This window comes from Symphodus melops (genome assembly GCF_947650265.1).
Source record: "Symphodus melops genome assembly, chromosome: 14".
Classification (NCBI taxonomy): Eukaryota; Metazoa; Chordata; class Actinopteri; order Labriformes; family Labridae; genus Symphodus; species Symphodus melops.
The window spans coordinates 16,492,245-16,516,402 of record NC_136704.1 but is presented as its reverse complement, the minus strand read 5'-3'; the positions used below and the strand labels follow the sequence as shown (position 1 = coordinate 16,516,402).

Genomic DNA, 24,158 nt, shown 5'->3' with positions numbered 1-24,158 from the left:
TGACGGTACATGTAGTAGTAGCAAGTTTTTTAATTGTAGAAGTTTTCATAAATGTTTAAAGGGAACATCAATACTCAAAGTCAAAGGAAAATGTAACATGCAGCAGATCTGCCACTTGTGATATTAAGTCTCCATTGATAGTGGCCCACATAACTGGTCACTGGAGCTTATGGAGGCTAATACCTGACGAGCAGTAACTCCATACAGTGCTGTGCACTCATTGAGTTACCCAATGCACATGTATTATTCATTCAGTGTCATCCCATACTGTGCAGGCGTCACTTAATCCATCACAAGTTAGCGGGAGATAAGATTCCCACGGGAAAAAATGTTTAATGTGTTAAACCAACATTTAATGAAGATACATGACAAAACGTTTATTTTAATTAATCTAAACTCAATTCAATCTTCAAGGTTTAATCCTGAGAGAAAGCTATAATCCTGATAAAAACTATTTGACTGGTTTCAAATGTCACCTTAAAATCAATAAATATAACACTATGACCACTCCATGTTGATGTACTCACACTGGCAGCATCCTGGTGAGAAGAATCATCATCTCCCCTCGTTGGCTTGTTCTCCTCGCTTTCCGTGCCCATGACAAAGGCATCTCTTCAAGCGTCTATCATCTATTTACCGCTTTGTGATTTTTAAGATCCATTCCCTCGAGAAGAAAAATTGACGCACAAAATCATCAGGCGACAGAACGGTGTGTAACCACCCAGCACACTATTCAGATGCACAGCCGAGGGGACAGACGTGTGAAACCAGATCCTTCAGCAGGGAATGCGTCGTCTGTGATGGTCATGTTCCTCCTCCAGCGCTATAGCTAATGTTTCATTCATTAACTTCTATCGTCGTTAACATAGAATCACTGACTTCATAGTGTACAATAGTTCAGACTTTCATGTAAAAAAATGATTTTTCATTCACACAGAAACAGAAATCTTTTGAAGTAATGTTTTGGTATGTTTGTACAAGAGTTTATTTACAGGGTTAACAGGGAAGGTGAGTGTCAGTTAATTTATCCTCCAACCGTTTTGTGCTCAAAGTTGACAGACTCGAAGCAAAAAGGGTCCAGCCTTTGAGAAAGAACTAAAATCACGTCTGTCAATGAATAAGCGGAATATACATCTTTGTCATAATTAACATTAAAAAAAAAAACACTTTTCAGCGGGAGCTGATAAGACAAAGAGGGTGTGAGTCTCTTGGGAGAGCAGCATCTTTAACAAACCAACAAAAGGGACAGTCAGTAATTTAACACTTCAGTCATGCCTCTTTCAAAGTGGAAGGCACTATACTTCGAAATGCGAACAAACACAGACACACAGAAGACAGCAGGCACAGAAATAAAACATTCACAAGCAGGAAAACGCACATGAAAAACAGAGTGTTCTTTGAGTCTTCAGGACTGTTTTGGGGTGTGCTGAACATGCACAAGGAAAGAAAAGAAGGTGAGGGAGCAGAGCCTCATTTTCTGAAAAAGGCGTTGCGTGTGATGCTGTACAACAGGTGATAAGGCTTTCGTTTTGGGGGCTCCGCCAGGGAAAAGACCTGCTGCTGAGGCACGCTGGTTGGAATGGTGATGTGACGCTGGTGAAGAGGGTGGAGGTTTGTGTTGTGTGGTGGAACAGAAGTAGAGTAACCGATGGCTGAAACGTAAAGAGGCAAAACAAATCAAATAAATGTGAAAGTCAGATACAAACTTAAAATCAAATCTAAATCAGGAGCGGTAGAACAGCCTGAGCTGAATAGTTCCTTACTTTTGTTCTTCCCCTGTTTGGCTCTTCGCGCATTAACAATGGCCTGTTTTCTTTGCTCCTCACTGATCTCCATGCCTGCCAGAGAACAAACACAAAGACACCTTCAGGTCAAAATATGCACCAACATCCCCGCTTTCCAACATTCATTTCACCCTGTTCACCTTTATTTGACATTATGTAATGAGTGAGAGGAATCCCACACAACTCACCCATTTCTTGGTCTTCCTTGACTCTGTGTCTCTCCTTTGCAAATGCCTCCAACCACCTCTGTTTGTCATCAGCCTTCCTGCAGCACAGCACACACACAAACTCCAGAGTGGATGCGTTGCGCAGCCGCATAGCGTTCCTCAGGGACAGGCCCAGGTCTGGGTCCCGCCCGTCGGGCATATCCAGCACCTCGGTCTGGTCCATGTCCAGCCGTCCACGGTAGTGGAGCAGGTCTCTGCGCAGGACGTCTTTCTTGCAGAAGACCAACTGGTGGTCAAACAAGAAGAAGCTGCGCTGTTGCAGCTTTCCTTGTCTGATAACTCGGGTAAGCTCACCCGAGTGGATCAGATCTGAGCTGCGCTCTAACACATTGGATCCCTGGAGCAACACAGATGTGATTGATGAGTTTCATTTAAAACTTGACATAAGGTTGGTTTACGTATTCGCAAGCGACTTTTTGTTAGTGATTTTTCATCATTACCTCCCAGTGCAGAATGGCCACCTGCCAGTGAGCGATTGTGTCTATGCTCTCAAGTCGTCTCTTCCTCTCGTTAATCAAACTCGCCACATTCTTCATTGCCTCGTATGCTTCACTCACTCCACTGTAGTCACTGCGATTAATCAAGAACAGATCCAATGAGAAAAGGGTTCATGGGGTAACAAGTAATCAAACCTCTGGGGCCCCGAAGGGTTTCTTTCCTGAAACCTTTATGAACTCACGGTCAACTTAAGTCCAGACGAGTTAATGACTTATCAACCATCTCATAGTTATTGGGTTGATGAATGTCCGATGAAATTAGGCAATGTTACACATTCTGGAAGTAATATCTTAAATATGGCTTCATTGAGTTAGTTGTGCTACAACAAAGTGCTTCATGAAGTCAAGGCTTTGTTTTCACATGGTTGTACAGTTGACTGCATCCATAGCAACAACAACTAACGTAGATGTCTATGAGCCACATGCTGCTTATTATTTCATCAACTGGATGTGTGAGTGCAGGCTGCTTTTCAATTCATATGTAAGCTGAAGTGTAAAAGGTTGTGTGTTTTTTTTTTTTAATATCCTAAAAATGAGAAAAGTGATGAATTCGTATAATACGCATCATGATGTGAAGAATTCATGGAGGAGTACCTGTGGTCTTTGGGGGTGTACTTCAGCAGTTCTCCCAGCTGTAGAGGGTATTTACAGATCTTCTGGACGGGTGTGAGCAAGAAACCAGCGATGGAAATGTCAATCATCTGCTGGAGAAGCCTGCAGGCCTCAAAGAAATGTTTGTATTTTCCTGACTTCATGAGACGCTGCAGCTCAGCAGAGGCTGCCGGGTGAGTGTTACAGTAGTCCGAGTAGATGGAGAAGCCCTCTCCCTGAGAACAGCCAATAAAATCAAGTTAACTGAGCTCCTAAATAGTGTAAATAAAATGGGCTTTACATTGATGAAGTGAATATTAGAGTGGTTTGTGCGTGTGTGCTCGTCACCTGCAGGAGGAAGCAGGATCCTATTTCACTGAGATGTGGTTGCACTTTGTTGTACTTCTTCTCCAGCTCTTTGAGAAACTGCCTCTGAAATCTGTAGATGTCCTCGATGTTACTGAAGATGGTCTTCAGCTGCAGCTCAGTGAACATGTCTGGGTGTTTGCGGCACTGACGGATGTAACCCTGGAAAGAAACACAAAGCATCATGTTGACGTGGAGAATGGAAAATGCTAAACGTGCTGGTGGGCGATTCTAAACATTTTGAAATAAGATGCTTTGTGTTTTTGTCAGTTTATTCTGAAACGCAAAATTGATTTTATACTCTGACGTTTACAAGTGGAAGGACAGGGAAGACAAAAGCAGCGCAGATATAACAGAAGTTCCTGCATGTACCTCACAGATGTCCTTCAGGTGCTTGATGTAGATGCGTTCAGTATTCATGATTTCTTGAACCACATTGGTTCTCATCTGCTCCTTGTGCTGCGTGCTGTGTGTGTCTCTGGGAGCTGGGTCTGCTACACTCTCCACGCTTTCTGCACCCGAGTCCTCTTGGTTCACTCGCACCTGAAACACATCCAACACACACACAATGACTTCCTGAACAGCACTGAAAGCATTTCAAGTCAGGATCACGTTTATAAATCAGGACGTATTTGTGTGAAATCACAAATACAAATCAGCAAAAATTACAAAAGGAAGAACAATAAACTACTTAAATTACAAAAAACTAATCCTATCACTATGGTAACAACATGTGCAAGTTTAACCAGCTCCTTTTCTGCAACATTGATTCAGCGTCATGCAATTACACAGCAGATGCCCATCTGCCAATCAAGTAACCTCGCCATAGCTTCCGCCACCTAATTAAGATTCAACTGTCAATCAGCTGTGGTTGCCACAGAAACCAGTTGAACCTCTGAGGTTTGAACTCTTCCACAAACAGCACCGTTAGTACTGCTGAGGTTTGTTTGGAGCGGACCCAGTTTGTTAGTCTTTTCTGTGCTGCCTGAGAGCAAACATGAGTGGGACACACAGGTCAGGAAGTCCACTTACCCTCACAAAGCTGGAGGGGAACCAAGCCTCCCTGTCAGCCCCCCTGCCCCACCACCAGTCCTTGTGTGAGGCATCCAGGACACGGATAACGTCTCCAGCTTTGAAGGCCAGCTCCTGCTCCTCCATGGTCACATGGTCCCAGAGAGCCTCAGCACACACTGTGTGTCCAGAGCTTATCCACTGAGCACACACACACACAAACAAGATAAATATACAATTACATGCTGGATGAGCCTATGTCTTACATGTTAGATTACGTCTAGACTTCGGACACAGAGGCGGTTGTGAGTTCTGTTGAACTTTTGCCAAACATCTTGAAAGCACACATGAAGACATTTGACACGGCTGTACGAGAGCCAAGCATGCACACAGATAAATGTTGCATCATAATGTAGACACTTCTGTTGGAGAAGACGTCTACGAGTGTTGCAACGTGACTATTTTCCCCCCAACAGCCTTACCTCATTAAGCACAGAGAGCTCCACCCCCAGCTGGAGGAAGGGCGTGCCGTCAGTGATCTCATCAAAGCTGCCCTCCTCTTCCTCACTCACGCTGTCATCGAGTGTCACCGAGCACCCCGACATGCCATCTTCAACACACACACACAAGAGATGAAAAACCTTTTGAAAACCAACTTTTTTACAATCCAGAAAATAAATCTCAGACAAAGGCAACGCCCGCGCCTGGCTCCACGCCAGCATTTTCTTCCAGCACACTTGTTGACATTCCCAGACTCAGCTTTTCCCTCACGCTGAAATATGGGATCAACAACAACCCCGGGTTCTCACCGCTGAGCACTCTGTGGAGCTTACGCCGTCCGACACGGTCCAGGCCGATGGGGGTGCTCTGGGAGAGGGTGGAGGGGCGGAACCTGGCTGATACTGCTCTGTAGGGGGGTACCTGGTGGGAGGGGATGGGGGGCCGCGACAGGGGCTGCAGAGAAGACAAGAAAAAAACATTCAGGCATTTAAAAAGAGCAAACTCTCTCAGGCTTTCAACACTTAATAACATGTATTAGTAATAAAACAGACTGAAAACACTCATCTCCAAGAACTTGATCAACTGTTTTGAAAAATGAAGAGATGAAAAAAAAGGAACCTGGTCTGAATGGTACAGGAAATTGGATATGAATAATTAATGCTGGGGGGGGGGGGGGGGGGGTCGGTCAGATTTGGATTAATTCTGGCTATATTGTTAAATTGAATTTCAAATAGCATAACATTAATGATTGTATATTTTTCATATCCTGGTTGTGTTTTGTGTTAAGGCATGCCGTCTGTATACACCCTGCACTATACGAACCATGCTGCCCTGTTACACTTCATTCATCCAAACATATTAACGTTTATTTGTGGAAACCTAAAAATCTTTTTATTGACAATCGTAACACATTTGCTTATCTACAGTTTTAAATTCTACCTTATCATATTTATATTACGGTAAATATGAATGAATATAAAAGTGAAGTCTTTAAGAGTCATTACAACTGATAATGTAAAAAAGTTACAAATGCTGTGCTTCCCAATGTCATGAAAAGGTGATGCGTTTTTAGACAGTTTTTTAGTCGTATCTTGGAAAGCTCATGATTTGTACTTACAGAAGGAAGGCGGCCATCTTTCTCCTCAGCATCAGGAGAAAACGCGTCCACGACTCCGATCACAGAGATTGGCCGCTGCTTACTCCCTTGGATGTCTCCGTTGGACACGCTGCAGCTCTCAAGGCTTTCTCCATTCCCGTAGATGTTGTCACCCCCGCAGTTTTTGTGCAGAGGTGCGTTTGCTGTCCTGTGATCGGAACACAACTCAGCCACTTCCTCGGGAATGGAGTGCTTCCTGGAAACGAGCTGTGCGTAATCAGAAATGGGCCGAGGTCTCGGGCGCCCGTTCCTCCTCCTGGGTTTGATGGAGGACGTTTCTGTTGAATCTGGTGAAGCGTCTGTTGATGATGTTGGAGACTCTGAGAGGCATGATGGAGAGACAGGAGTGCTGCTGGTTGCTGGTGAGGTATCCTCTGTTTGGAGAAATGATTCTGACTCTTGTGTTTCTGCTGATAACTGTGAATCAAAGAGGGGAAAAAAAACTCATAAAGATGAAGGTATTGACTGTGCTGTGTTCAATGACCTGTAGTTTACAGAGATTACAGGCGAGAACATCATGTCTGCTGGGAAGAACATCTGTTAATCAGAAACATAAAACTACAGTGCAATACATAAAAGTTCCAATTAGGAACACATACCTTAGTTGAGTGTCAATTTAACACCAGAAGAATCAGAGTTTAATCATTTCAATGAACTTGATCTGGATTCTCGTGAGCAGCTGGATTGACTGCTCCGAGTGTTTGAGTTTGAACAGGGATTGGCTCAACAAATCAAAAATAATAGAAACCCCAAAACACATCAATGTCAAACAAATAATCCCCAGTGAAATGTCACAAAACTGCATATGTGTCTGAATGTATTGTATGTGCAACAGGCAAGTATTCTGAATGGCTACTCATTGTTTTAAGTCTGTTCGTCAGCCTGAGACTTCAAAGCTCACCTCTTGGTTTTCTCGATCGTGTTCCGCTCCTCGGCATATACACTGAAAAGGCACACAGGGGACGAGCACCATTGTGAAAAAAAAAACAAAAAAAAACGAACACTTAAAAAACGTAGACTGGCCGGGGTCCGAGGCCAAGTTCCGTTTTTACTTGAGGCCAGTAAAAGCCACTTTCTATAGTAAACAAATCTGATTTTTAACCTTCATTAAAAGGTAAAACACTTGTCTCAAACTAATCCACATGCCACTGTAAAAAGTGTTTATGCTCTGCATGTTACTCGCTGTCACAGGCCCGGAGTTCGTGGTGCTGGACTTTGACCCGCCGTGCTTCAGCTTGAGTGGAGAGGGGCAGACGCGAGGTGGGGGGGGGGCTGCTGCTCTCAAACCGCAACAGGACTATGGAGCTGTTTTACACAAGGGCGACTAATCATAAACAAAGCCTAATCATTAACCCTGCTCCTTCAGCGTGCATGGAAGGACAGAACAGCTGGCTCGAGCATGTGACCTCACTGGAGCAGAAATCAGTTCATCAAGCACAAGTGACAGGAAAGAACAGTGAGGGAGGTTTATGCCTACGCCATTATTTATTCAACACTGAAGGGGACTTTGGACACACGCGTACACACAAACGCACACGCACTTCCTCAGACAAGGGTCGATGCCATTCAGCTGGAAGAGTGCCAATCCATCAATGATCATGCCGTTTGAAGATGAAAAGGAACACACTCAATCTTTCCCTGTCCGGGCTTCCTTGAAGATTCACAGAAATCCTGTTATCTAATGATTCTCAATACAAAGTTTCTCAGTCAATGATAAAGGTGCAACTGATGTGTGATCCCGTGGGACTCTTTCAGATCTTTAAGCTGCAGTACATTGGATCCTGTTGTCAGCAGGAATCACGCACAAAGATAACGAGGCTAGCTTGATGTCATTCTTACTGTTACACGCGCGTCCTGCGTTTGTGTCGTCGCACGACGGCTCCTGTTTCTGTGAGCCGACAGCTCACAGAAACACTACGATGTAAAGTTTTAGCCAAGGCAGTTGACTTATTCGACAGAAGAGCCCGCTTTATCTTCAAGCACCTGTTAGCACCTTATGTTGCATGATAATCTGGGCGGCTGCCGAGAATCAAAGAGGAGTGTCTTATCTCTATGCTGATCGAGTCTGTACATGCGCGTGTGAAGACTCCTTTACAGAAAAATGTTTTCCTTACCTAATTTCCAAATCACTGCAAAAATGTTCCGGTAAATATGTAAACATAACCTCTAGCTGCCAGTACGCTGTGTGTGTCATAGCGATGACAGTCAGATATTTATCTTCTATCTGGAGGTCTACTTAGCTTTTGTAGGTCACAAGGAAGAGTAAGCATTACATTGAAAGTGCTTATTAGCCAATGAAAAACTTTCACAGTAGATTTATCACATCTTTTCTTTTTTTACCTCGAGTTGGCCCTCAGTCTCGTCTTGATTTTGCATTGGCTCTTTATGGTTCAGCGGAGACGAATCACATTCTGCAGTCTTTTCAAAATCACTTGTTGTGGTTTGACTCAGTGATTGGTGATGAGCAGAGGTACCGGCCGAGGTCTGCTCCGTCTCCGCAGGAATCGGGCTGATGAGGACCTGGTGCTGCTGTAGGCCGACCTCGGGCTGCGAATGAACCACAGGGTTGTGTCCGGCAGACAGGACCCTCGCTCTGATGGGCGAGGGCCGCCGCTGTCGCTCGCTGGCTGTTAGGCAAGGCGCGCGGCGGGAGTAGTCGTCATGGAGACGGCTCAAGGAAGACATGGTGGAGGGAGAGATGGGGCTTGGGGACGGACTTTGCCTCTGTCTGACAGTCACATCAGTCATGCTTCCTACTAGCTTTAGCATTGGTCCCTTGGCCTTCACAGGGAGCTTTCTTCCAGCGTGGCCGTGGAGGTCCACTGAGGACGCACTGGCTCTCCTCTGGATGCTTGGTGCCTCGTTCGACGGGAAAGTTCTCGGAGGTTCTTCCTGAGAAGACTGAGGTCGTTGAGCAGCTGCCTTGCGCCTGAAAGGTGCCTTAAATATGTGAATATTTTCGGCGCTTTTGCTCAGTCTGTTCAGCATCTTCACATTTGTGTTCAGATTCGTAATCCTTGTTTGAGAGTTCGACGTCTGACCTGATTTCGGACTGATTGCGACTTCTTCTTCATTTGTGCTTCTTCCTGCGACTCTCCCATTCCCCGTGTCGAGTAAAGAGATGCGTCCCGCTCCGTACGCTCTCCTGATACTCCTTGAAAATCGCGTATTGCGCGAGAGACCGTCTCCTTCGTCAGTCTCGTCATCATCATAGTCCTCAATATCTGATCCACACTGACACATCACGGCCAACTTTTGGCCAGAGTGAGCTCCGTTGGACACATGTTGTCCTGCTGCAAACTTCAAATGATTTGTTGCATCAGGGCCGACACGAGCTGTAACCATGTCATGAGTCTTTTCCTGATTTGAATATGGGATTTGATCTCCCTCTTGGCTGATTGTCCCTCTACTCTGTATACCCTGTAGCACAGAGGAGCGGAGCTTTTTAAAGGAGTCCACAACACCCAGTCCTGAAAGACCTGACCAGGACTGGGGGCCAGAGTCGCTGCCGTTGGATGAGGTGGGACTGTCAGTGGATGGACTATGAGCAGGGACGGGCCCTTTCCTGGAGTTAGAAAAAAGCCTCATAATTCTTGTGGGGTAAGGGTTTCCCTCAGGCTGACCTATCACAGGATTGGACCAGGCGGACGAGTTGATTTGGTTCAGTTTGTTTTCATCAGGACCTGCAGTCACTGGCTGAACCTGGGAGCCACACCCAGACAGGAGATACGGGGCCTCACTTCGATCCGCTTGCGTGTGGAATGGGTAAATATCACTGAGGGGTCGGCTTCGGATCGGCGGCTCAGCTTTAGAGTTTTGGAGGATCGGGAGAGGGTCCTCGCTCGTGGACAAGATCCTGTCCTTCTGTTCTGCCTGCAAAACACAACAGAATTTAAACGAAAAATTATAATTATAGTACTAAAGCATAAGAAGGACGTACAGCATGTCAAAGAAGAAGGGAGCAGAAGTATGGAGAGTTGTGCGTTTACAGAACATTGTCCTGATGTATGTAAATGAGAAACTAAACTAAAGGACACATTAAAGCCGAGATGAAGACACTTCCATCACTGTGCACAGGGTCCAGAGTAGTGAGACATCTGTAACTAAAAACCCTCTTTGTATTTGTCCTTGGTGCTGTATTTCAGCGTCCCAGGAGAGCAGAGGCCCTGGTAGGGGCGGTGTTGTGCTATGTCCAACTTAATGTGAGTGTGTGTGTGTGTGTGTGTGTGTGTGTGTCTCAGGCCAGTGGCTAATGCAGCTGAGCCTTTGAAGTGGGGCTTTGCGAGCGTGACTAAGCAATGAAATTTACTAATCCATTGTGATTAATGAAATAAATTGCCCAGTTTCCCCCAAATTGCGTCGACGAGGTGATGTTCAGGGTTGTGTGTTCTTCAAATCAGTGAGACAGTCTTACATGCTCTACTGTTATAAAAAGCGGGCCTTGATTTCTCTCTTTTTTTTTATTCATACCAGTAAATCCTTTTCACACAGGTAACAGCTCTATGTAATAGAAAAGCTAAAATATTACTAATAATTCGAGATGTAAAGATTAATCGTGGAGTCAAGGGTCACATCGGCACTCTGCAAAACAAATCCCAGTAACATCTTGAGCATAAGCAGCTGTAGAGCAGAGGCGGTGGTTTGTAACAGGCGTTATCATGGCAGGCCTCATAACAAGCAGTCACGCTCTCCCAAAGAGAATCTGAGGTGTGTGTTGGTGTTTTCAAGAAGAAAAAAATAAATAAAGGAATCGTTTTCAGTCTTCTCATTAGTTTTCTTCAGCCTCATTTTGTAAACTAAATCGGGGGAGAAATCGGACTGTGAGCCCAGCGCCTTGAATCGTATGCTGAGTTGAGTAAATCGTCACATCACTGCTAATAGTGTTAACTTTTTCTACAGTTTTGACTGAAAAAAAACACTTTAATCACGCGTCAGGGTTTCTCTTTGACTCCGACTCTCTGTAAAGCAACAAAAGTTCAATCATGAGTACAAGTACGGCCCACAGTGAAGCCTTTTTAGGACTTTGTCCTGAAAGTAATAGCACATTTCTCGCTCTACAGACTATTCGTCCCTCAAATATATTTTGCTTTTACATGCCAGTTTTTTGCATTCAGACAAATTGCATGAAGAATAGTTCATCTCAGCAGTTTATTTACAGAAACGTTACCTTATTATTATGGAACAAACATCAACCCAGGTTTTGTTTGCTGGAATAATAATAAATAGCACTGCATTGTTGCTTACTTATTGTGTTCTTGAATGTTTTGTTGCACTCACATTTTTTATTTCTCAGGTTTTGTAATTAAGCTCTTGTCATTTTTTTAAGCTCTGAAGGCAGCGTCGCTTCCACTTCCTCCTTTGTTGACGTGCAGGGAGTTGCAGGGCTCCTGGAACACTCCCATGCCTCCCGTCCCCGTGCCTGTTCAGCAGCAGATGGGCTTTCTCAATCAAACTCTCTGTGGAATCTGCTGTCACTTCAAGCAGCTCGCTCCATCACACCGAGCACTTATGTAAACACAGAGCCGCCGCTGCCAAGCACCACTGCTGACAGACAGTAAACACCCCTCGCGAACAATGTGCTGCTTTCAAAGCTACGCTGAATTGTCTTCTTGTACTTTCTCCTCCTCAGCTGCGGAGGAATCGTACCGAGTCGCAACTGGAAAAACACACATGATCGATTGTTTTTTTTTTTTTTATAATCAAAGTAGAAAGATCAGAGATGGGGAAGGAATGTCAGCTCGAGAAGCTTGTTTTTGTTTTGAATTCTCACATCATGCCATCAGCCATTCTACCAACTGTGCTATCCTTCATCACCTTCCTGCCGTCTCTCTGCGCTTGGCGCCAATTGTCACAGGCCAGTTGGCGTCCGCTAAGACTTGGCATTGATGTTAGTCAGAACCAGATTGGAGCAGGTCGCAGTTATGATATTTCACATAAGAATTACGGCTGGAAAAAATGGACAATTCAGATGTAATAGACTGTACTCTGTAATAACTCCAGTATGTCAGATTATGTATACGTTCCTTTAATATGGACAAAAATATCAACTATCAACTAATCTGCTGATGGACACAATGGTTTCACTGTTGAGTCTGTAAGTAGTCCAAGCTTGAGGAGCTGTTGTTTTTTTCAATGTGAGAGGAGACAGACATACTGATGCAAAAAAAAAAAATCATCATTCATTTTGTTGATTTATCTCAAAAGTCTAGATAAAAAGATTAAATAAATAAATAAATGCATTTCTGTCAACTGAATAAGAATAAACTATATATTAAACAAGTTTTTAAAAAAGTATCTATGACATTGCTTTCAACAGCTCTGCAGCATCCAGACAAATATTACTTACGTTGTGTTAATGTCACGGCGCTCTGTCTGTCAATGCAGATCACTTTTACAAAGGTTAACTTTCCTTTATCTGCATTACCCGCTCCAAGATCGCTGCTGCTCTCTTTCTTCCTCCTGTTTGACTGTGGAGGGAAACAGTGCCCTGGTCCAGAGTTAATTAAGAGCTCAGGGAGGAGTCTCCCCCCCAGACACACACAAACAGGAGTACATTGGAGCCAGCTGGAGCCTGCCTCAGATTAGACTCCTGGAGAAGAGGATGAGCGTGCACCCATACCAACATGTGTACAAGAGCTAAAAGAATTCACTCCAAAAACACATGTGCAATTAGTTTGAGCATCCTTTCTCATGGCTCACAGACTACATCTGTGTGTGTGTGTGTGTGTGTGTGTGTGTGTGTGTGTGTGTGTGTGTGTGTGTGTGTGCGCGCACTGTGCATGTGCTCTAACACACATGCATGCGCAGAGCAGAGCAGGGAGGAGCCCATTTCAATCATTGACTCCCTTCCTGTTTGGCTATAAATCCCATTCGGTTATGTAAGGAGTCATACATGGATAATGATAAGTGGCCTCCTACCCGTAGTTCAACTTTGCAAAAGGTATGTCTTGCCAGAGGCTAGGATGAAAACTCATTTGACTAAAATGAACTGAGCAATAACTAGAGAGATCCCAGACAGAAAAAGACAACAGAAAGGAAGCTGTGCGGTCATTTTCAATTCTCAGGCTTAACTGTGACAGACACAAGCACCCTGCAGGAACACAACCATTCCTCTGTTCACTGTCACTGACCTGCTCGTCAACTTGTATACATGAAAGCTGTGAGGAAACGTTCCTAAAGAGCTTCCACAATGAACACCATGTACTATTATAAAGAACAGATCAGCTTCTTAAGTCAGTATGAAACTTCAGTGTACATATTTTCACTAACTGAGAAAAAATGTCCCGTAGTTTTGTCAGTCAGGTGAACGTGTTCCTGTATTTGTTCATAAAAGCGCCTGACGAGATCAAGAAAAACCTTGACCTTACAATATATTAAACATTTAAATCTTTATAAAAATGTTTTTGTCCCAATACCGTGTACAAGCAGAGAGGAGGCCGAAGGAGTGTGGGGCAAGAGTGCATGCATTCATGTGTGTTTGTGAATGTTTAGCTTATTCATCTTTCATCCCAGTAATAATCTGATTAAAGGAGCTTTACCAGTGTGTGTCAACTGCTGGTTTTAATCTAAACATGATAGTCTCATCAGGGAGACAGCTAGGCTATTCAGCACTGATGGAGAGTGACACTCAAAGCTTGCAAACAGCCCACCGGGGCTGAAACTGCAGAGGACGACTCGGCCTCTGTGCACTCTACATTTCAAGGGTGTCAATTGAGAATGAAAGGTCAAAAATACCAAAAAAAAAAACAGTATAGGAAACATGTCTCTCTTGGGTGGTAAACTTTCATAGACAAATAGCCAGTAATCAAGTGTTTTGTTTGAGTGCAAAGAAATCTGGCATGACCACATGTCCCAAGTCTGGATCAGGTGAGCAGATAAGATACAGGTTCAGTTTGTGAGTTAAAGTGTCATATTTGTTTATGACCTAGTTCCTCATTTTTTTAATCGGACAGGAAGAAGGAGACTGAGAATCACCACGCCTCTTTCTATAGAGCGTGGGAAGTACAGGTACGGGCCAGACCAGGGAGTGTCCCCTCTCTCACGGAGGCAGCCACATACTCACATGATCTGTTGTAGACTGTCACAGAGACAGACGGACAGAAATCAAACACCACACAGGGCACAAGGCTTAGAGAGGACAAAACTAAACTGAGCCTCCATGTCAACAGTCAACAGTGTTTCCTGACAGCTGTGCAACAATAACCAAGAGGCTGCTGCATTTATCAAAAACCATTAAATCCAAGAGAGACTCTCAAGAGTTCAGTCTACTAATGTAACATCAGGATCCAAAGTACTGTTGAGTGGGACTGGAGGAATTATGTTGTACAAGATTTCTCTGGTTTAAATCATTCACATATTGTTTGCCATTGAGCAAAATGTCATACACCTGACGTAGGCCTGTTTTTTTTAATATCCCCTATAAAGCAGAGCACTCAAACAAATAAATGATCCCGACTTTACACTTTAGCACTAAGTCCATGTGGGCAGCTCTGAAAACAAGCCAAAGCACTTGAGAGTGGAGTCCTATAAGAAGACTAAGAAAAATGCTATGAATGAAAGGGGAATCTGATACAAGGATCAATGAAAGGAGATTATACCGAGAACTTTGCAAAGCTCACAGAGGACTTAGGGCCAAAACTGCTTATTTATTTCTGCATTAATTAACTTTCTCCGGCCTATAAAGCTCTTTGTAGTTGAATCCCCCCCCCCCCCCCTCCCCTCCCTCCCTGGCATCTCCCACATCACTATAACAACCACGGCTGTAATGCACTACAATAACCCCCTCTGGTCCCGTTTCAAATTAGACAACAGGAGGGAATATCACTGCAACTGTACTGCAACAAAACAAAATGATCAATGATTGGAAGGATTCCTAGGATATGATTGTGTCTCACCTTGCTCATAGTCGCTGGTGAGTCTTTTCTCACATCAACAGGGCAGCTGTGGCTTCTTGTTCAGCCATAGTGAGGTAGTCTGTGTTCCTTTGAGGTCCAACGACTTGCTGCCTTCCACTCTTCGTCTTCTCGCAGAAACATGTCGAGCAGGCTACATGAACCACGACAAGTGCACCGTTTCTGCTTGCTAGTTACCCCTCAACATGTTGTTGAGACAAACGCCTGGCTGACTCCTCAGAGCTAGCGACTTGAGCTAGTTCACGAGCTCACCCATAAAAAAAAAACAAAAAAAACTTTTGTATTGCGCAAGCTCTGCGGTTTTAAATTTCGCTTTCGTAGACCGGCAAAACTTGTGGTAGTCAAGGAAGTTAGAAACACAAGTACAGACTTATCCAAAACCATAGGAAGTTGCAAAAGAAAAGCTCTAAATTTTCGCTTTAGACTCCAGTGAAAAGAGGTCTTTCTTGGAGGAGTGGGCTGGCGAGCATCCTTACTGCACTTGTTGCAGTGTTTGGAAGGGGCGGGGTCTCTAAAGGTTAGGTTTGAGGTTACTGGTTGACCGCAGCGTGGCCATTCTACAGACAGCCAATCATATGCAGGCAGATTAGTCGGTGACGGAATAGCCCCGCCCAAAGTGGAGCGCTGTTCATTGACAGAAAAAAAATGGAGAAGACAATGTAGCGTCTGACTTCCTGCGGCTTCTTTGAAGACAAAAAAAGACTGGACCTTCCAGTTGTCACAGCGTCTTCCTCGTGTCATGTCACTCTATCATGCCGTGAAAATTAATGTCTCGGGTATGTCTGTTGTACATGCCCATCCCCAAATACCAGGGGAAGAAACTTGACTATAAGAATGTTGCTCTTTATTCTAACACAATAGACAGGGTGTATTTAAAAGCACACACTAAGCAGGTAAGCGTGACAAACATGAAACCTCAATGTCATCTGTTAAATGTTTTTATTAAGCTAGTCTCTTACAGAGAATCACATGTAATTTGTTGTTACCACTTGTTGATTAAAAAAGGCGTGTGGAGTGTGGAGAATATACAATTCAATTAAAAAAAACGTTGTGTGTGTGTGTGTGTGTGTGTGTGTGTGTGTGTGTGTGTGTGTGTGTGTGGTGGGGGGGGGGGGGGGGACTAAATCTAAATCGATCTAAATCGGTATAATCACAAATACTGAAAGGCCATGAGCATAACATTGTAGGACGATTCAGTATTATATTATCTACCTGTATTATTTGGTTATTATCATTGATGAAAAATAGCATAATAATAATAATAATAATAATAATAATAGCATGCAAACCATCAAGTCAAATAAAAGCAGTCCAAAGTAAAAAGTAGACTAAGATGTGTCCATCTAAATTCTATGAGTTTTTGCATCAAGTGGTAATACTCGTGTAAAATACAAATACCATATGTATTCAAGTAGATGAGTTAAGTGAATTTATTGTGTGGACGTTAATTCCAGCACTGCAAAATGCATAGTCACTCAAGTTTGACTGATCCAGCTGACTGATTCTGATTTCGTAATTTCAATAATATAATAACCTATGTAGTAATCATGCCTTATTTAGACCCCAAATATTAAGAACCCAGAGAAAGTAGTGTCATCATCTTCATCAGCAAAGAGTCCATTGGACAGCTCTCCACCAGCCACCTGCAGCCAGACCTTGTCCCCCACATCTAGGTGCAGCACAGTGCCCCCTGCTGCCTGATCCTCGCTGCTTTGGTAGTTATCCGTAGTGTGGATGATCTTTGCACCATTCTTCACTAGAGCGACCTTTACGTTTCTGGAGAAGACAGTGATGTGGTAGGTAAAGTAGTAGGCTCCTGCTGCAGAACATGTGAATCTTCCTGTCTGTGGATCGTAGTGACTCTGCTGATTGTAAATAATCTTGTCAAACCGGATGGGTGCGTTAGCTGCTGGGAGTTTAGAATAAGCTGTGAGTCCCACAGAAAAGGCGCTTTTAGAGATAACTAAAGAATCTCCCTTCTCACCCTTATCACCTCTCTCCCCTCGAACCCCTCTTTCACCACGATAACCAATGTTGCCTTTGTGACCTGGAACACCAATTTCCCCTTTAGGCCCTGACCTGCCAGGAGGGCCTAATGGTCCCTGAATGCCTCTGTCACCTCGAAGACCAATCTCCCCTTTGGGACCCTCTGGTCCAGGAGGCCCCAAATCCCCTTTATGTCCTTGGGGTCCTGGTAGCCCAAGTTCTCCCTTATTTCCTTTCAATCCAGTGGGCCCTTGGACTCCTTGGGGCCCCATTTTTCCAGGGAAACCACGTTCTCCATTATCTCCCTTTTTTCCTTTGAGCCCTGCTTGGCCAACTTCACCTGTAAATGACAAGCAAACAAAATCCTTAAAGGCAAAGTGTGCATACATATTCCACAAAGCCAGATAAGCCAAAACACTGTTTAACTGTTATACATTAAGTGCATGTAAAGCGTAGTTGGTAGGGGTATTTGGCATTTTACAAATCTGTCTGATTATTCAGAGGATACTTACCAGGCTCCCCTTTGTCTCCTCGATGGCCGTCACTGCCTGGTCGTCCAACAGGTCCTGTTTCACCTTTGTTTCATAAATGATTGTTGATATCAATCACATAGTTGAACCCTTAGACACAGAAAAATAGACATGACGTCAAGTTCTAAAGAAGTTTATTCCACTTACCTTGATCCCCTTTTTCACCTCTGAGTCCATCTCGGCCATCTCTGCCAGGTGTTCCGTTATGTCCAGGGTCCCCTGGAATTCCAGGGTATCCACAAACACAGCCTTTATTTTGGGTTTCTTCCTGTGCAACAAACCTGGCAATTAATAGAAGGAGTAAAAAAGTAACCTTAAACCTCGTCTGCAACATCGTGCCAGAGGCACCTGTCTGACAAAACTAAAAAATTACAAAAACGTTCAGAGAGGAAATCCAAAAGTGTGCATAAAGTTGCTTCTTTATCACAAAGCAAATACTCAGAAAGGGAATGTCGAAATTGTTTTTTTATCAGGCAAAGCCAAGAAGTTCAGTGACGACTAAGACACCAACCAAAGAAAACATAATCTGGACAAGAACTTTGGACAAAAGTGACCTCAATCCTCAGAGCCATTCCATTGGTCTGAGTGTGTTTTCAGCTTACTTATTGAGTCGGTCAGTTACACATCACCTGTGCCCTTTCACATGCCTCTTTAGACTGTTTCAGGCTAATAATAAGCTGAATGTGCAGGCCAGACATACTAAAGGCCACACTCTAATATGCTGCCTTCTTGTTCAGTCAGGCAAAAAAGGATACTGGATCGAAACAAATCATAGCATGTCACTAAATATCGAGAGTGAAGAAGATACAAATCTTAAACTGTTAATTAAAAAGGGGTTTGGTTTCAGGATTGGATAACCTAAATAAATATAAGCCTTTTTTTTATCACAATTTAAAAGGACAGAATCTTAATGTGATAGGCTCTGTTTAGCAATTGAATGATAATAGCTAGCTAAAATGTTAATTCAAGCATGCTTTTCTTATAACTACTCTTTAAATGCCAACCATCAGAGGGAATTGACCCAAAACAAACTTGATCACTGACATAAAATTTGACCTTTCCTTGTTCGAATTTCTAGCCAGCAATGCCTCAATCAAGGTCTCTGCTTATCTAAATGATTGTATCCTTCAGTGTGTCTGTATGCTGAAAGGATTTCAGTGCATATTTAAAGTGGACTTTAGGCCAGTGAATTAACACAGGCTCACAAAAGGTGCACACATAAAATGGAAGAACACAGAGCTATTGGTAAGTATCACAACCAAATGTAGTTTTTCTGACAGTATTGGTGACTGTGTTTTGCTTTACCCGCACCGCAAAGGTGCAATCTGATGTTCAAAGCTTCAGTAAGGTTTCATGGGTAGAGGAACCATCATAATCATTATGCTGCTGCTGCCCCTTTATTAGATTGTGTACAGTTAGGAGAGACAGCAGGGATGGGCACAAGGGAGGAGCTGGAACATAAAACCAAGATAAGAAAAAAACTCTGCACACAGCATATACTTACATACTTCCTGATTATCAAGATACCCAGCTTGTATTACACAGACATACAGACAGACACAAATATGTGTTCACATACTTTATTGTTCAATTAATCTTGTCACAAGCCTCCAGATACAAATATATTCAAAAATATAAACATGGAAATACATTAAAGTGCACATTCAAGCAATGACTTTATCCAGAAACGTGACTTTCAGACTTGTTCAGTTATGTACTAGGACACAAAATGGACAAAGATGTAATCTAAAAAAACTAATAACAAGAACATGGCTCAGAATGAATGAAACTCATTTAGAATTTGCAGACACTGAATCAGGACCCAGTCTCTGTAGTCCCATAACCAGGCACAACGTGAGATTGATTTGGTTACAGAGGATACTGCAACAAGTCTACAGACAAGACAGCAGAGGCATCATCTGTCACTGAGTTCCATTAGATTTAAGGCTAAATAATTACACAGTAACCTACCATCCTAGCACAATGACCAGTGATAAATGGAAACAAATGTATACATATGTACAAATAAATAACAACATGCTGCAACATTTTTCCAGATTTAACAAGTGTACAGTATAACACTGATGGCTTATTTCGTATAGAGATTTTATCTTAAATTCTCTAGATTAAGACCTAAATGTTGTAGAGCGTCTTTGAAATTACATTACATTACCAGAGAAAAAATAAGCATGAAGTAACATCACATGGCATAAGGTAGGACAGGAATGGGAAGAGAGCTGGAAGAAGGAGATCTACTGTATATGACATCATTTTACAAGTCCTTCTTTTTAGGAAAGCAGCAGTTCCAGGAAAATCGAGGTTCACATAGCAGGTGCAAAATAAGGATATGGAGGTTACAGTTTTGGAGGTATTAGTAGAAATTAAAGTTTGGAAGCAAGGGATCAGGTTAGCTACTGTAGTAAGTGATCTACATGATCTGACGATGCATACCGTAGCCGGTCATACCAGACTGGGAAGCCCCTTGGTTGCTGCCCATCTGAAGGCCGATCAGACTCTGGCCCTGGCGGAGCTGCTCTTGGCTGAACTCTCGCCGATAACCCTGGGCTTTCCTATAAATGATGTAGAACGGTTATGAAAAGTTGTGGAGGAACATTGGCGCAATGGGTATGCAGTTGTAAGAGTTTCTTTTTACCTGTGAAACCAGTCTCGGTCTCCTCTGTAATGGCCATCGTCCTTAGTGACAGCCACGCTACCCAATGCCATTAGGGTTCTCTGAACTGCTGCCATGTCCTTTCCTTTAGCCAGAATAATGGAGAATGTTGTCATGACATGCTGTTAAAACTTCTTTTAAGTGTAAAAACTACAATGAAAGAAATGAGGCTAATCCAGGACTACATGCAGGGTAATCATGGGTAAATCACCTTCCCAGAGGTCCACAGTTTGAAATATATCAGTGGTTGTGACCCCGTAAGCTTCAGCTGCTTGCAGAAACTGAGAGATTTTCTCCATTTGTTTGAAGGCCATCTGCGTCTCTGGAATCTTCTTGATAGGCTCCTTCCCCCTTGGGTAAAGACTATTGATGAGCCTGCAAAGGATCTGGGACACAGGAAGTCGGAAATATGAAGCTTGATCTTAACTGACACTGATAAAAAAGAAAGAACCATTCTTTCACAGACACAAACTACTAATTTACACACTTAAGTGCTATAATAAATGTTTTTGGTGAAGCAGCTTTCGCTAATGTTTCTGTCTCAGTCCTCCTCTTCTTCCAGTGTCATTCCCCAAGAGCACAGAAAGAAATGGATTAGATTTAGTTGAGGAAGCCGACATCAAATATACAGTAAGTTATTTCTGTCAGTGAAAATGCTATATTTTCTGTAGCTGCATTGCACTATTCTCTGTCTAGCTACTTGTTTTATTTCCAGTTAAAAAAAAAAAAAAAGGAACCTTCCCTGTTTCAGATTTTATTTGTAAAGCCTGGGAAAAGAGGCAGAAAACATGATTTAAAAAATTAACTACGCCAGGAACCTGCAACTTTGTAATGATACTATGTAATGTTACTACCACTGCAATGCAATGTATAATGCAATGTATTTTTTGGTGTCTTAAAAGCCCATGAGGGTTGGGTACAGTGTGTGCATGACACGAAAATAAAATTCATTCATTCATTTCCAAAAATTGACGTCTCTGTCTGGTCTCTGATGAATTTCCTTGAAAGATTCCTCCAACATCAGCTATAGTATCAAGAAAGAAGGCACTATCTGGAAATACAGGGTTCATTTCATAATTAGTTAGTTATTATGTCTATAGTGCTTAGGGTTCCCACTTCAGAATTTGGTGTTTTGCCCCCATCAACACTACCAAAATGATTCAGTGTAAAAATGTCTACATTTGTAATGTGAGGACCAAAACATTGTGCAAAGGCTACTTTCAATAATAATAATAAAAAAGAATAATCCTCTAAAAACTTTTTACATTTCCTCCAGCTCTTCAAATTTGCCAGAGCTGCTCGGTCTCAGCTTGAATAATTAAACAATAACTTCTATTTTTATGTAGTTCAGCTACTCACTGTCCCATCCATAAGCCATTTCTGGAAGTTCTGTCTTCCTGTCTGTGGCCTCTCCAGGTTTGCTCCACACTGTGCAACTATCCAGTCCACCAGCCGCTGCTCCAGGTCAGGGTCATACTTCTGCTCGATCTTTTCCTGCACCTCCCGGCTCAGTCCGTAGCTGGGACCTCTGTTCGCCATAGCTGCTTTCACAACTCTCCAGTAGTGTGGTAAAGGCTTGAAGAAAACACGTGGTACACATAAAGCTTAATTGACTTTACATTCTATTAAAAAATGGTTAAAATATTACCATAAAATTCCTCTTGTAGCAAAGCAGGGTGTTTTTTTCAGAAGTTATTTTGTAAATATAAATGGCTACTCTTCTTCTTCTTGTCCTTTTTTCTCCTTTGTTTACTTTTCTGTATTAAAGCACTTTTATAGGCTACAACATGTCTGTGTTTGAAGAAAAGCCAGAGCCAGGTTTCAGCCTCTCTAAAGCACCTGTCCCCCACAGCTCAGCCCAGGAACATGGCAGAGCCCATCCATGCTGTAGCAGCAAAGGGTGTGGCTCCTGGCTTCTGTCCCACACAGGAGAGAGACCAGCCCTCTGACTGCTATGGCAACAATCAAGCCCGTTTCCGGCAGGCTGTAAGAGGATGGTGCAATTATGACCTCCAGTAGGCAATCACCATGGCGATGACGCAAACTAAATTATCAAATGTATCTGCAGAAAGTTTGCCCTTTAACAAACAAGCGTTCATTCAATCAATTGGCTTGACTGGGTTAAATTTGATGACGTCAGTGAGTCCCTTGTGGCGCATGAATAAGGTAAATGTGAACTCTTCATTAATTGTTGGGGACATTTCTTTCAGTTAAATTTAGTTAATGAAAAAAGAAAAAAAACTCCCGCCATTAAAGCAATGACATTGCCACACATTCTGCAGCTTGTTAAAACATTTAACTAACCAGGAGGCAAGTGCGGAAAGCTAAATCACTACGCTGCGACACTGCATCGCTATCATTGCCTAAACATTTTATACAGTGTACGTCATGTGTTTAAAGCAGTATCACTCAATACAAGCTACGTACACTTACCAAAAAGAAAAGAGTCTGATTTGTCCGTGCAGTCAACGTGTTTCAGTTTCGCTGCGCTGGGAAGAGCTGAGGATGCTGAAGTGCTGAAGCATCCATGAAGCGCAGCACAGGCGCATGGGGGCGCAGGCTGGGTCCAGTTTGTCCGGGAGGGGCGAGTCATTGCTTTTATATGCCAGCTCTACCAGGAGGAGTCCAGAGACACTCTCCAATACGAAATGCAACGTGACACCGCTTTTGGACAGTGGTCAGTATAGTGCATGCTCAGCTTTGCAGCATTAAATGAGCATCAGCAAACCAAGGAACAAGACAATACCAAATTGATTAAATCCTGTTACAAAACATCCAAAAGTCAATGTGGGTTATTAAGCATCTGCATACAATATTTAAAAAAAAAAAAAAATGCCTCATGAAAAATGGCCAATTTTAGTAGCATGTTTGTCTTTCTTCTCCAGTTAGAATAGATTTTTTTTAACGGTTTCTACACAAAACAGTCCATACAACTTACAGTAGATTTCATGTAGTTTCAGAGATAGGACTCATTTATCTTCTTCTACTGAATTAGGAGGGTTTGTTTTTGTGGTGAACACTGCATAATTTTAGAAAGAAAGAAAGAAGAAAAAAGAAAATGAATACAGTGTAGTATTACTAATACACCATCTCATGGTTCACAAAGATAGTTGCTGTAAAATCTTACTTTACGTTAAACTATATCGACATATATTCTAAGACATCACCCTGTGCAATGTCTTTTTACACTATCTCTCCTGCTGATGTTCAAACTGTCATCCTGAATGCTCCCATAAATTGATTTTGATTTTAGTTTTGACACAAAAACATCACTGGCCTCGTAGCTCAAGCACGAGTTAAAGGTCAGCGCTGCAGTTAAGTAGATCTGGGAGACTTAAGTGGTTGGTTTCGCCCCATTGAGCACACTGCAGCTCGTGGCCAATTACATGTTAATAATCAACAGTCAAGTGGCTCCATTCTGCAGGCCTCACTGTGGCTAAAGGCCACATGAATGAGGAGTCATGTAACAGGGTGATCGGTTAACAAAAATAAACCCTACATGGACGCACTGAAGTTAACTATATAGAGCTATTCATTATGTTGCCATGCTTGTGTGTGTGGCTAATAGTTTCTGTTTACATGTAGCTATTCAATCTGGATTTGCAGGAAAGAAATATCCTGATTCCTAAAAAAAACATGTTAAATAAACGGATTACCTAAGAATGCACAAACCACTTGAGATCTTAAAGGGATACTTCACTCATTTGCATGAAGCTTTGCATCATTAAAAACATGGTAGCAGTGTTGAATGGTCGTGAATCCAACCCTCATTTTGCCCTGAGACGAGGAAAAATATGTTTTTCTTTGCCTGGAAGTTTTCTTCATGTGATGCAAAATGACACTTTTTTTCCCCTACAGCTCTCAATTTCCTCTAGTACTTTTAGATTCTTCAGATGATTGTGTTGTGGTAACAGACTGACACCTGC

The 24,158-nt window shown here is 42.8% G+C and overlaps 3 protein-coding genes across 4 annotated transcripts; all 3 read right to left on the bottom strand.

The window, feature by feature from the left end:
- Positions 1–961: 961 nt before the first annotated feature.
- On the bottom strand, positions 962–15,563 carry spata13 (spermatogenesis associated 13). 2 transcript variants are annotated; one of them, XM_079361868.1, is made up of 14 exons: positions 15,028–15,563; positions 8,474–10,006; positions 7,035–7,076; positions 6,095–6,550; positions 5,286–5,430; positions 4,959–5,086; positions 4,498–4,677; positions 3,838–4,008; positions 3,448–3,627; positions 3,103–3,335; positions 2,452–2,581; positions 1,973–2,348; positions 1,764–1,838; positions 962–1,652 (listed from the first exon to the last, which is right to left on the bottom strand). In XM_079361868.1, the coding sequence occupies exons 1-14, from the start codon at positions 15,034–15,036 to the stop codon at positions 1,471–1,473; spliced, it is 3,840 nt and encodes a 1,279-aa protein (XP_079217994.1). In that variant the 5' UTR covers positions 15,037–15,563; the 3' UTR covers positions 962–1,470. The 2 variants fall into 2 exon arrangements, with proteins under 2 accessions (XP_079217994.1, XP_079217995.1); XM_079361869.1 differs by lacking the exon at positions 7,035–7,076.
- A 955-nt stretch (positions 15,564–16,518) lies between these two features.
- Positions 16,519–17,895, bottom strand: c1qtnf9 (C1q and TNF related 9; the record flags this gene model as incomplete). Its single annotated transcript, XM_079360753.1, has 3 exons — positions 16,519–17,371; positions 17,544–17,606; positions 17,709–17,895. 3 exons carry the CDS (start codon positions 17,893–17,895, stop codon positions 16,602–16,604), a joined length of 1,020 nt encoding a protein of 339 aa, XP_079216879.1. The 3' UTR covers positions 16,519–16,601.
- Positions 17,896–19,133: 1,238 nt separating this feature from the next.
- On the bottom strand, positions 19,134–22,842 carry tagln3b (transgelin 3b). The gene is made up of 5 exons (XM_079360754.1): positions 22,666–22,842; positions 21,592–21,807; positions 20,444–20,618; positions 20,215–20,317; positions 19,134–20,131 (listed from the first exon to the last, which is right to left on the bottom strand). The coding sequence occupies exons 2-5, from the start codon at positions 21,769–21,771 to the stop codon at positions 19,990–19,992; spliced, it is 600 nt and encodes a 199-aa protein (XP_079216880.1). The 5' UTR covers positions 21,772–21,807; positions 22,666–22,842; the 3' UTR covers positions 19,134–19,989.
- Between the last annotated feature and the right edge of the window lie 1,316 nt (positions 22,843–24,158).